Below are 13,665 nucleotides of genomic sequence, written 5' to 3' on the forward strand. Positions count from 1 at the left end.
AATTCAATTATTGTGATATGCAAATCTCCCACTTATTAAATGCATTCGACCAAATCCATCAAAAGAAACACAATTATAACCCCCATTACACAGATCAACGCAGACGTACCTTGTATAGCTTCGCATTCGTCTTCAACATCACCAAAAGCCGAAAAGATAAGATGTTCTAAAACTTTCACATCTGACCACCTAACACGGTAACCAACCGATTCGTGCACACAAGATCAATGGAGGCTAGACAATTTATTTGTTCACCTTTGCCTCCACTTACTGCAAGTGAAGAAGCGACGACACACTCACTCCTTTCTTCCCACAAACAACTAACGATTACTTCCCAACACAAGTCTCCAAGCCGAAGTCCTGTTTTGCCATTCGATTTTAGCCACCGCCAATTTGTCATTCTAAGCAGGAGATTTATGACATTTCAAGTGCTTTGCCAGGGTTATTTTTGTCTATTCAACATTCACTAATAGACAATTTTTTTATTGGCTACCTATTCGTACAAGTCATACCATATGCCTCTTTTTTCGTTTGCCATACGTGATAACTTTCCTAAATTATAATAGATTGATATATTTAATGCAATTGGTGCATGGGAATGACCGCTTTTCTTAGGAAGATCCGTTGGTATTAAGGTCAAAGTGACATAATGCATCAGCGGTGTGGCACAGTGGCACTGGCACTTAGTAATTAGTTGTTGCTATGTGGGGACTGGGGATTAGAATAATAATATTAAGACGATTCGGGGCCCAAAAAAGAATGGAAAGGCAAGGAAAGCAAAGAAATGCAGCAAATGACAAGCCCAACTGTATCGAAGAATCGCAACGGCCTTCGTTCCATGTTACAAGTGAATTTGCAGCAGGCATATCATCATGACATGATGAAAAATAGTAATGATGAATCCTCTAACAGTAACAGCAGTCCCTACTACAAAGGCCTCACCGATCAATCCCTTGCCATCTTTGCACCCTCATCTCCACCTCATCATCATCATGATCATGCTACCATTCCTTGCTACCCTATTACTCCTCTTCCTCTCCCCAGCCTTCATCCTCACCTCTCATCATCCGGATCTGGGGCGCAGGGGCAAAGTCCGTACTACAAGGGTCTTACCGATTATTCCCTTGTTATTGGTTCTTGGAGCAGCCACAATCCTACTTCCACCAATCCATCATACCACCCTCAGTCTAGCCCTTACTACAGGGGCCTCACGGATTTCTCCCTTGTCCTTCACGATCATCCTCAGGAGACAGAGATTGATCCCAATGATGGTGAGGTTGAGGGCGACTTAGTACTGATCCAAGAAGATCATAAGACAGTATTAACAGAAGAGGTTAATGCCAAAGGGGTTCTATTAGTGGAGATGGAGGTTATTGATGCCACCCATGAAGAAGAGAAACCATTGAGGGAGAGAGTGACAGTAACACCGGATGATGATGATTTACAAGACACAAGGACGAAGGAGGATATTTATCATCATCATCAGGAAATAACATCACTACAAGAGGACCCAAATGCATACCAATATGAATGGGCAACCAAACACCAGCCCCAAACCTTGGAAGAATTCATCTGCAACTCTGATAAAGCACTCCAACTCCAAGCATTAGTATCACTATTACTATTTCCACTTGTTTCCTTTCTTTCTATATTTCATTATTCGTTTAGATATTTTACATACAGTATGTGTGTATAATGCAAGCAGGTAAGAGAGGGTTGTGGCTGTAATCATTTTATATTTGAGGGACCCCCCAACGTAGGAAAGAGATCCATGATCCGGGCTATGCTTCGCGAGCTATTCGGCCCTCAGAGACTGCAGGTAATGAATTTCCCTATCGGAAAATGCTATTTGTTGAAAAATGTTAGGTTCACGCTAAAATTAATCATCAGTATATTTGTATATAAATATTTATGTAATTTAATTTATTTTTAATATTTATTTTATATTAGTGTTTAATGCTTAATATAATTAATATTTATTAGCCATTTTTATAGAAATCAACTTGAGCTAAATCGTTAAATAGGATTTTAAAAATTGTGAATTTTATATTTGAATTGACTGCCATAAATAACTTTGATTATAATGGAGTTAAATTTCAAGACGGGCTCCTCTCTTTTTTCCCTTCTTTGACATTGATTATGATACAGGGTTTTTTCTCTTCGTTTTTGTCAATAAGAGAGAATCTAAAAAAATATGGTATAAAATCGACAGAAAAAAAAACATTTTTATGTGTTTTTCCTTTTAATCTAATAAATTCATCATGCATTAACATTAATAAATGAGATTAAATAATTAATAATCATGAACAATTACAATTAAGTCAAAATAAAAGTTTATATTAGAATAAACTTCCAACAATTTTACATTCACTATCATAATTATTGGTGCTGGATGTATCAGGTCATAGAAGAATCCAGAGACTTCACCTTGAAGGTAACTACCCTTTATTAATTTCACTCAATTATTTCTCCTTGATTTGGGAAATTAAACTATTCATTCACCACAAAATTGTTTCAATATACTAATAACAAATCAATTCCTCCTTTTAATTAATTTAAGTAGATCAGATAATAGTAATTTAATAACATCCACACATACATGCCCAGGGAGAAATGGTTGACAAGCTGCAAGTGCAGATAAAAAAATCACTGCATCATGTGGAGATCAATGTCTCAGAGACAAAGGGGTACGAAAAACACGTAATTGCGGATTTATTCAACGGAACATATGCCAAGACGATAAATAACTCCCTGCCTTGTAGCCCAGATAACTGCCAAGGTGCGCTCTCTGACTTATATATATGTTGTGATGGTTACTTGAAAGGGAGTTGTATTTGAGTCTAGATATAGGGTCCAAGCTCTAAGCAGAGTCATTTCTTACTTAGCCTGCTTCCAACAGCCGTCGTCCGAGTTGTTCGTGAGAGAATGGGGTGGTACCTGTAAAATACTCCGATATTTAAGTCAACAAGGGTCTTGACATTTTAAGTGTATTGAAACTTAAATATACCTGAAAATGTCAGTGTATTTATAAGGAATGAGCCAATAACCACCGTTGGAGCAGTTCTACTTCTGGTGGTGGATAACCGTCCCTTTATCTTAGCGTGGTTGAGATCATTCTTCTAAAAGTGGGTGTGAGATATCAGGGGTAAGGTATAACTCCTTTGGGAGTGAAGGGATTACCATGCAGCGTTTCGATCTGACTTGTGAAGAGGTCGGTTATGGACAGCTGCATTTTGGGCTTCCTCTTCTTTTGGGCCTGGCTTATGCTTTGGGCCAGATATGAACAGTGTCCTTACTTGAGTTTGATCTTTTTATTTAAGTCGGATTCAAGTATGAATGAAGTCGGATCTTTTCAAGTCAGCTTCTGGGTTCAAGTCGGAAAATCGACGTGGTTGTGGAATGTCAATCGTTGCGCCTGTGGAATGTCAATCGTTACGCCTGTTGGCTTTCGTCTTTGCCACGTGGGGTGCAGACGTGCAGTTACATCTGTAACCGTGCACGATCTTTAATGATGGGAGAGTTTTTACCGTTTTACTTCTTGGGTCTTTTAAATACCTCTTCCCTTTCTCTTACTTCCTTTTCGTCTCTCCATTCCCGTTGTGCTATTGGCGTCCTTTCGTTCTTTTCGAGCCATTCCTTATTCCTTCAAACTCCTTGCACTGGAATCTTGTTTTTTCGCTGAAGAACCTTAAGGGACTCGATGCATGTAAGAAACTTCTTTGCTGCTCCTACCATTCCGTTATTTTTCTTCAACTTTCTTCGAGAAAAGAGGTTAGTATCCCCTTCTACTTTAGCTTCTTTTTCTGGCTTTGTAGTGTTTCCACTGCTTTAAAATTCATTATTGGAATGCGATTTCTAGGTTGACGAACCTGTGTCTATTGATAGTTTTAAGTGAGCTAATTTAGCTTTGGTGTTCTTTTGCTATCGTGTCACTGTTATTTTTTTCCATGTGTGTTAGGATGCCCCCAAGATTATTGCGTTTTTTCAAAAATTGTTTCTTTGTGGTTGTTGGTTGTACCTTTTTACCAAAGAAAGTATTCTTGGTTTCAGACTTGTTATAATGCTTTCTTTTGTTTAATGTAGGTATACTCGTCTATATGTCTCTTTCAATCCCCTCAAAAATGTCTTCCAAAGTTCCTGAAACTTTATTGAAATGGATAAAGTCTTCAGTTCTTTGTTCCAATCCCATAGTTGATAGTGTCTTTGTAATGGAACTCCATAAACACCATAGGATTTGTAGTTCTAGCGAGGATGAGGCAAAATATGAAATAGTAGCTCCTAACCTTGAAGATCGAGTTTGTTTTGGGCGAGCTATTTGGCGGAACCCCATTTTATTTTTATGTACAACTGTCTGTTTACCGACTTTGGGTTACCTTTCCTTTTTTCGATTTTGAGATAGAAGTATTGTCTCATTGTAGAGTGGCTCCTTCCCAACTCCATCCGAATTCTTGGGGATTTCTCAAAATTTATCAACTCGTTAGTCGTGAACTCGAATTTCCAATTTCTTTGAAAATCTTTTTCTACTTTTTCCACCTAACGAAGCCTTTTAGTGCTTCGGATAAACAGAATAAACAACAATGGGTCTCCTTCCGAGCTATCCAAGGTCGGAATGCATTTTCAATTTTTGATGAGTCGTTCCATGATTTTAAGAATTTCTTTTTTAAGGTCCGTGCAATTGAGGGCCACCACCCCTTCTGTTCGAATGAAAATGATGAGCCCCGCTTTCAATTATATTGGGTAGAGGCGGCCCTGTTGAAAAATATAATTTGGTAAATTTGGACGAAGTCTAGGAGGTAGTAGTTAAGTTCTTCCGCGAGACATGGGGACGGACTCCAAACCATAACACAAAGAACTTCCTTCTCGGAACACCGAGTTATATCCATACCAAGGTAGGTAGTCTTTATTATTATTTACAAACAACTGCTCGTTTTTTTGACTTGTTTGTTGAAATCTCTTATTCTTTTTTTTTTTTGAAGAAAAAATGAAAAGTGGTTCCAAGACCTACCAAAAAGTCCAGGAGGCCAAGAGGAACGCCCGAGCTCGAGTTGCTTAGCTTCAAGAGAGTGGTAAGTCGGATACTCCTGCTCCGGCCAAGTCCGACTTGGGTACCTCTTCTCAAATCAAGCCGGTAAACGCTCTTCCTCCTCCTCCTCCTCCTCCTTGGTCTCTACTCCACCTATTCCTCCCTTCTTGGAATCGAGCTCTAAGAAAAGGAAGACTTCGAAACCCAGTGCCTCCAACGTTTATGATATTGGGTTTGATCGGGTGAAGTTTTGTGACAAACACATCCTTCCCCATAGCTCCATTGCTATGGATGATGTTTCTATCAAAAATCACCTTCAGGTTTTGATCCGAGGGGGATCCTTACTATTGGGGTATACTCCACCTTGTTGAAAGAGTTGGAGAGGACTCCCTTGAATGCTACTCAGTTTTTTTTGGAGGCCCTTCAGGCCGAGGTGGCCACTCTTCGGGAGGCTGAGAAGGGTTTGGAGGAGGAGAAGATAAGTCTGGAAGCCGAGCATTTTAAATTTCATGATCGAGAAAGACAGTCTTTGGCTTCCTGTGCTTTGGTCGAAGGGTTATTGAAGAAAGCTGAGGAGAATTATGTCTGAATTTTAGGGGAGAATTTGGAGTTGAAAGAGAAAGTGGAGCGACTTAGGGAAGATTATGTTGATTTGGAAGAGTCGGTTGCTGAGGACACATAAAAGGTGTTTGAGATTCTGATGAGACAAGTTCAGGTTATTGCTCCCAACTTGGACTTGTCTCCTCTCAATCTTGATAAAATTGTAGTCGATGGGAGGATCGTTTCTCCACCTCGCCATCCTACTGACTTCAAGCTCAAGACTGCTGGACAACGCTTCCAAGAAACGCCGGTATTCTGGGTGTCATTTTGGTTATTACAACAGTTTTTTAACCAATGGATAATACGGCGGTTTTTTTACGGTAATAATGGCGGTTTTAACCGCCATTTCAACCAAATAAAACGCAGTTTGTTGTTATTTAAAATAGCGGTTTGTAACTGCCGTTTTTACCTGGGTTTAATGGCATCCTCCTCGTTTAAAATGGCGTTTTTAACCGCCATTTTTACTTGGGTTTAATGGCATCCTCCTCGTTTAAAATGGCATTTCTAAACGCCCTTTTTACCAGGGTTTAATGGCATCCTTTTTGTTTAAAATGGCATTTTTTAACTGCCATTTTTACCAGGATATAATGGCACCATTTTTGTTTAAAATGGTGTTTTTAGCCGACATTTTTACCTAATTGAAATTCTATACTTTTTAAAATGAGATTGAAACTATGTATTTAAAGTGGCATTTTTAGAACTCAAACTTTAAAATCTCATAATAACCAAAAAGCATAACCTTAAATCAAACATCATAACAAGATTTTTAATTCATACACAGTCTCCGAAAATAAAAAATCATAATCCAAAAACAAAGTATCAAAGATAACATTTTTCAATAATTTGTCTTAACATATATCTATAATACTTAATACATAAAATCTTTATCATACAAGATCATGCTTCTTTGTTGCTCGCTCCAAAAGACCTACTTCCTAACTCTCTTGGTGATGGAATCTCACTCTCTTGATCCAATCTCTACAACAAAAATATAATTATGAGCACAATAAAAAAGAATATAAAACTGAATCTGAAACTATTAATATAAAATTATTCAATCAAAAAAGAAAACTCACATACACTAACTATTTGCACAATAAATCCTCTGTTTTCTGGGAATTAGGAAAATGAAACTCACACTAATTTAACTCTATTTCAACCATCGATCTCTCTCTGTTTTGTCAAATAAATATCCATATAGCTACCCTCCAAATTATATCTTATCTTAAAATTGCCATATACCATATGCACCATCATCACTACCACGTCCACTATATATATATATATATATATATATATACAATCACACAAATTGCACTTTTATACAATACTACTTGAATTCAGAGCTACTACTTCATTCTACTCTTTATCATAATCATAATGGCCAAGTTAAGTGCTAGAAGCATGACGAAGAGTGCTACTAGTAACAGTTTCAGGTTTGTGGTGGAGAAACTAACTCATAAGAGTTTGTTAATGGGAGCAACAACAACAATAATGTTACTATAATATAAAACATGTGTACTACTTACGTTGTGTGTTACTAGCTACTACTTCAATCTAATTTTGGTTATTATAATATTAACTTAGCTTCTTTAAAATGTTTCTTAGCTTTCTTGCTTGCACCTATTAATTTGTTATATGTATATCAATTTTTCATAGGAATCAATTTGTCTTTTTCATAAAAATCAATTGTTAGTAGGCTTTTAATTAACAGAGTTAAAGCTAGCTTCCAAAGTCAAATTTTAAAATTGACCCGGATTCCCTTAAGAGTCCAAATATTATACATGAAATAAGGTATTAAGAACATAAATTGTATTTGTATCTGTGAAATTTGTTGAGTAGGGAACATTCCAGCCAATTCCATTGGAATTTTACCTCCTTCCTTAGAAGCAATATAGGAGACTAATGCTTGCAATTGCGCTTTAACAGTATCCAACTCTTCTTGCACATTTGGACCACAAGTAGATGATGTGTCAGCATCATTTGAAGAACCTAAATTCATCTGACTAATTCTTGTGGTGTTGTTCTTGAAAGCAACAGTTGGAATAACTCCCATACCTAAACCTCGAACACGACCAGGGTGCTTTTTCCCAAAAACTACTCCAAGAGCATTAAAAGGAGAATTAACGGTTGATTTCACCACTTGTTGATTGCTATATGCTTCAATCTTCTCCTACATACATAAAAAGAAAGGGAAAGAATCAAACATAATATTATCTTATAAAAAAGAAAGAAAAAAATACAAACAAGTTACTTATTGCACTTTAGTCTTACCGCTATTTCTTTAGCCTTTTCATTAACATAACTTTCATCTATTTTCTTATGAGTGATATCCCACATTTGAACCCTACTAACTTCTTTTTCCGTCTCTTTCGTCTAAAATTCAAGAAAAGTAGAAAGACTCAATCAAGAAATATATCATTCAAGAAAAGATATGCATAAAATTATGTAACTAACAGCAACAATATAACAACCGAGATGCATTAAGTGCTAACATAATGACTCCTATGCTATATAAAATATAATAATGGTAGCAAACTAAACATAAGCTGAGAAATTAATGTTATTGATGATTACCAATTCATGATTATCAACATAGAAATGAACCTGTGAAAGTTGTGTTGATATTTTATCATGACAATTCTCATAATAGTTGGGGAGACAAGTGAAACTAAATTGGAAAATTGGATAATGCCAAAATGAAATTAAATATATGAAATCCACACATAGAAATGATTACCAATTCAGCCCTTCTTCTTGTAATTGATTTAGCATATGAAGTATGAGGAATTATTGGTTTTTGCCAAATTTCTTGATTTCTCTTACAAAGATTCTGCAAGATAAATTTGGATACAATTAAATAGAGTTAAACATGCATTCACAACATTCCATATGAATTCAATATCCTATTTACAACAGCAAACTATATAAAGCTTTTTAATGGGACAACATTTAACTAGGATTGTAAGTACTTACCTGAGTTTCAGGCTTCAAACGATATTCTATGAATAAAGCCCATTGATCAAGAGCAATATCTTCTGGTGTATTATTTATGATCTCGGTTTTACTCAACCTCGGATCATAAAACTATTTTTAAATCTTTATCCTATGTTCCCTCCATTTTTTGCCAAGCGATTGGAGTAGAAATCGTTCGGCCAAGCTATCACACACTTTAAAGCAAAATCGAGCCTTTAATATGGAACAAAGAATATATATTAACTAACAAATATAACTAAATAATGACAAAGAAATAAACTTTAGAGTTTAAGTAATCTTCTTACTTGGAAAAAAATATTCCATTGATTTAAAAAAAAACTCTCTGGAATGTCTGACCACTTATCAAAATTTATTGGAAATGCTACATAGTCAGTGGCCAATTGCCCACAAATTCCTGCAAAGAGTCCGACTGCTTCTCCTATTGCTACATGTTGTCTATCAAAATTGACAACTATGCGCAAACCTTCTGGCAAATTATGCACATCCTTCACTAATAAATGAAGGCGTGTACTATTTTCATATTCATCTAAAATAGATAAATAAATATAAATAAATGAGTAATTGAGCAACTAAAGAATAAAACATATGATCATAGATATATATTATAAAAGATTGATTCTTGTGCAGGGTATAATGTAACAGCTACATATATAATACTATATATTATACATCAGAATTCCGAATCAAGGTGAAAATAGGCTAATATTAGTAATATTCACTGCAAGATAAATATCATTATTAAAACAAGAAAATAATGTACTATATATTTTCATAACATAATTTCAGTAAAGGATACATTAGAGTCAGAACATGTATCTCAATCAAATCGGAAGAATGATGTCACATTTGTATAAAGAGCATGTTCGATAATAACATTTTAATTCTTCACCATAATCACTTTCATTTTCTTTTTAGTTTTTCTTAAAAAAGGTAGGGACGTTTCAGAAAGAGAAAAAAAGAAAAGTTTCTTTTTAAGAACGTTTTTAATTTCAAGTTAATTTAAACTTAAAGAATAAGTTGAACCAAATAAGTAGATTAATTCTCGAATAAAACTAGGCTAATCTTTCTCCAAATTAACAAAAAATAAAACTAAGATGAACATTTCATGGCTCATAAATATTTGAGAAAGTGCATGACAACAAATTATAGTAGAAGTAGAAGTAGAAGTAGAAGGGAGTAGTGGCAAGAACGTTATTTGGAGGAAAATCTGAACAAGGACATGTAAATTGGAAGATAGTGAAATTTCGAAAGGAAAAGGAGTGAAATTTATGATTTTCTTGGTATAATTAAGCCCTAGTTTATTTATGGTTTTCTTGGCCTCATAGAATGTATTTGAAATCTTAGCATTTCCAAAAGCATCTTTTAATAACTTGAGGATTTCAGTCATGGCTTTGTCGCTTATTCTATATAAGCACTTTATGTGATATAGACTAATTAAGAGAGACAGTTTTGAATACTTTGTGCACTCTTCATACAATTGTTCATTGCCATCTTCTAACAAATTGTAAAATTCTACATTTTTTCCATTGTGCTCTTAATTTTCTGCATTGTCTCCATCTCCATCTTCTATGTTGTCTTCATCTCCATCTCCATCTTCATTTAAGTCAGGTCCAGCAACTCCAAACGCGTCATTGAGCATTGTTACCATTGGATGCTGAGATGTCGAATCATCTTGTACAATATGACTAGTTTGATGAACTTTTGTGACCCAACTCCAACTACTTCTTCACCATGCCAATACCAAACTTTGTAGTTTTCTAGAAAAGACTTGACTATTAAATGTTCAAAACTTTTTCTCTTGTTTGCCACTTGCCAAAACCACACACCGAACAAGGGCATTTAATCTGACGACCCGCGAAAGATCGATGCTCAAAAGCAAAATCCAAAAACTTGTTTAAACCATCTTTATACTCATGCGTGGTTCATGGTTTTTCAATCCATGACTTATCGATTGACATGACTAAGAGAGACTACAAATAGGGATTTTAAAAAATCTATTCATTAAAAATTTATATATATTCTAAAGACAAGAAATTTATTCTTTTATATGCAAATTAGATATTAAAAACTTATTTAAATAGTATTTAAAAGAAAATATAAGAAAATTATAATTACCTCTTTCAAATGATAATTTTCCTTCTTTTTTCTTTCCCAACAAATATTAAAACTTGAAGCTTTCAAAGTAAAGTAGCTAACAACAAGAGTTGAAGAAGATCTAAAACTTGTTTCACATGAAAAATTATCATCAACAGATTTATTAAAATTATCAAGATTAAACATTCAAACTTTCAAATAATCAGCATGCATGTGGTTATATTATATTATATTATATTATATATATATATATATATATATATATATATATATATATATATATATATATATATATACCAAAATTTTTAACTCAAAATAATAAGATAACTAAATTAAGGTACCATATATCATGTACGCTCAATATCTATACATCATGCGTGTATGTATAATCAACTAAGAATATATGAATGTTGTATTTTTAACAATTTAGGATTAATATCAAATTATATTATTAACGAATTTGAACAATAAGAATTAATTAATACAACATTTATAAAATATAAATCATTATATATAGAGTCCTAATTTTTTATTTAGTATAGTAAATAAATATACCTAAGAAATTAAATTTAGTATCAAAAGTGGGATTGGATTGGAAGAAAAGACAAGAATAAAAACAAAGACAAAAACAAATGAACTTTTATGAGCAAAGAGAATCTAAGCAGAGCAAAGCACAATTATCCATTCTAACAAAAAGATGCTATATATGAAACACAGGACAGACTCATACAGAGTGAAGTATTACCCAAAAAAATAATAATTTTTACCAATTTTTCAGAGATAAAAAAGTTAGTTTAGAAGAGATTGACCAAAGAGAATTCAACACAACAATTGTAGATATTGATTTCAGAAGAACAAGCTAATACAATAACTGCTATGGTTTCATAACTTAATCATCAACAAACTTACTGAGCACAGCAAAAATACCAGGAAGAATGACTAGTACACGATGCAGAGAAAAATATCAGAACAAATGAGAACTGCACTAAATATCAGGAGAAAAAACAAATACAAGAAAGAAAAGGAAAAGAAAATCCAACCACCAATATAAAGCGGAGGAAAATAGAAAGTATAAACAGGTGAACTGTGCTAATAGGAACAAATTAATCAGATGCGGATTTGTGCATAATGTAGTGCCCTACTATCCTACCATGTGGATGGGAAAGAAAACATCAAAATAATACCATATGCAACGACACATAATGGCCCTACAAAGCATGGCAGTTAATAATACAAAGGTCCCAATAAATAAAGATTCTGCAAAGAAATAGACAAACTGACATGGAATATCAATAAAAATTGCTAACTAACAATAATAAAAAAAAGTCCACAAACTACTAACTAACAATAAAAATTGCTAATTGACGAAGAAGAATCTTACCTAATAAATAAGTTCCAACCACGCGAACAACGAAAAAGGTTTCTCATTAATCTTCTTTCATAATAATGCATATATCTAGCTGGAAGAAGGAAAAAAAAAGGAAAAATAATTTTAAAAAGGAACAAAAAAAATGAACCACCAGTATTTATTATGTCAAAAAACAAAAGAATTAATTATATGAAGCTATGTTGAACATCCCACTCATTTGAGTGTTAATATTTAATAAGCACGAAAGTGTTGGCTCACCTGTTCTCGGGCTATATCTTCCTTCCACTGTTCTTGGTTCTTTTGGTGGGACAATAGGAGAATGCTTTGTAAGTTTAGTGGAAGATCAGGAGGAAACAATTTCACAAGCTCATTGCTGACAAAGTTTTGATAAGTGCATTTTCAGATAAGCGAGTGAAGGCATGCCAAAACCTATCATGACCAACTCACCATCAGAACATACTACATAAACTGCAACATAGTCACTCATATTTCAACAACTCATGATAAAATTGAGTAGCAAAACATATCAACTTCAGAAGAAAAAACACACACAATTTGAATAACACCTTTACACTATTTGAGTTGCTTCCTTTTGCTTGAGAAATAAAGAGAACCAAATAGAAGTAAGCAAAACAAAGCAAACATAGTTCAGTTATTGTCTCATAAACTAGTTCCCAAACTGCAAAACAAAATGGTCCCAAGTGCCTATGAAGCAAGTCTAAAATCAAAGAAACAGCTCAACCAGTATCCAATACACACATCAAAATAACAAAAAAGTGGTGAATTTTTTCTCAAAGAAAAAATCTTCTTTTATATGTAAACCACGACCATCCATAATCAATTTTCTACATTCAAGGTTATTGGACTGCAAACACTCTTTGAAACCTCTTCACTTTCTTTCGATCCCATTCGAAACAAAAATCACTGGAAGTTTATTCAATAAAGCATATATAACATATATAGCATGGTTTATTCAAGGGTTCAGTTAATGCAAAAAGCATTGAACAGAGCAAGGGCAGCAGAGCTAAACAACTATAGAGATTACTCATTTATAGCTTGGCTTAAAAGAACCCAAAAAGAACCAAAGAGGCAAATAGAGAAATTGAGATTGGAGAAGTTTTTTCTGAGATCTGAGATCTGAAATCGGAGATCAGAGAAACAACTTAATAGAAGTAAGCAATAGAAGATCTAAATTCAGAGAGAGAGAGAGGGGAGGGGGTAAAGTTATGAAAGAAGACCTAAGATCATCGTCAACTACTCCCGCACCAATGTCAATCCAATGCTTCAACGGAAGACCCAAAAATCCCTAACAGAGCTGCAGAGAACAAAAACCACCAAAAATCATCACCAAAAGCAATTTTGAAACCCTAACCCAAACAAAATCAAAGAAATCGGAGCCTTCTGGAATCGAAATGCTGAGGTCAGTAGCCACCAGGCCTTGCCCCTCGCCGGAATCTTCATCTCCACAGCACAAAAGAAAAAATAAAATAAAACAGCATTTCAGTTTCAGTTTTAGTTTCGGTTTCAGTTTAACTTGAGAGGGAGAGGTACCTGGAGATATCGTAACCAGCAGAGAGAGGAG

The 13,665-nt window shown here is 34.4% G+C and overlaps 1 protein-coding gene across 1 annotated transcript in view; it reads left to right on the plus strand.

The window, feature by feature from the left end:
• The first annotated feature begins 371 nt into the window (after positions 1-371).
• LOC112705776 (replication factor C subunit 3-like) overlaps positions 372-13,665 on the plus strand; it is a 56,013-nt gene continuing 42,719 nt past the window's right edge. The window contains exons 1-4 of the mRNA XM_072200078.1: positions 372-1,609; positions 1,706-1,819; positions 2,402-2,434; positions 2,608-2,779. Coding sequence (XP_072056179.1) covers positions 785-1,609; positions 1,706-1,819; positions 2,402-2,434; positions 2,608-2,779 — 1,144 coding nt within the window. The 5' untranslated portion in view covers positions 372-784. The remainder of the gene's footprint in view (positions 1,610-1,705; positions 1,820-2,401; positions 2,435-2,607; positions 2,780-13,665) is intronic.

This window comes from Arachis hypogaea, chromosome 8, assembly GCF_003086295.3.
Source record: "Arachis hypogaea cultivar Tifrunner chromosome 8, arahy.Tifrunner.gnm2.J5K5, whole genome shotgun sequence".
NCBI classification, from domain to species: Eukaryota; Viridiplantae; Streptophyta; class Magnoliopsida; order Fabales; family Fabaceae; genus Arachis; species Arachis hypogaea.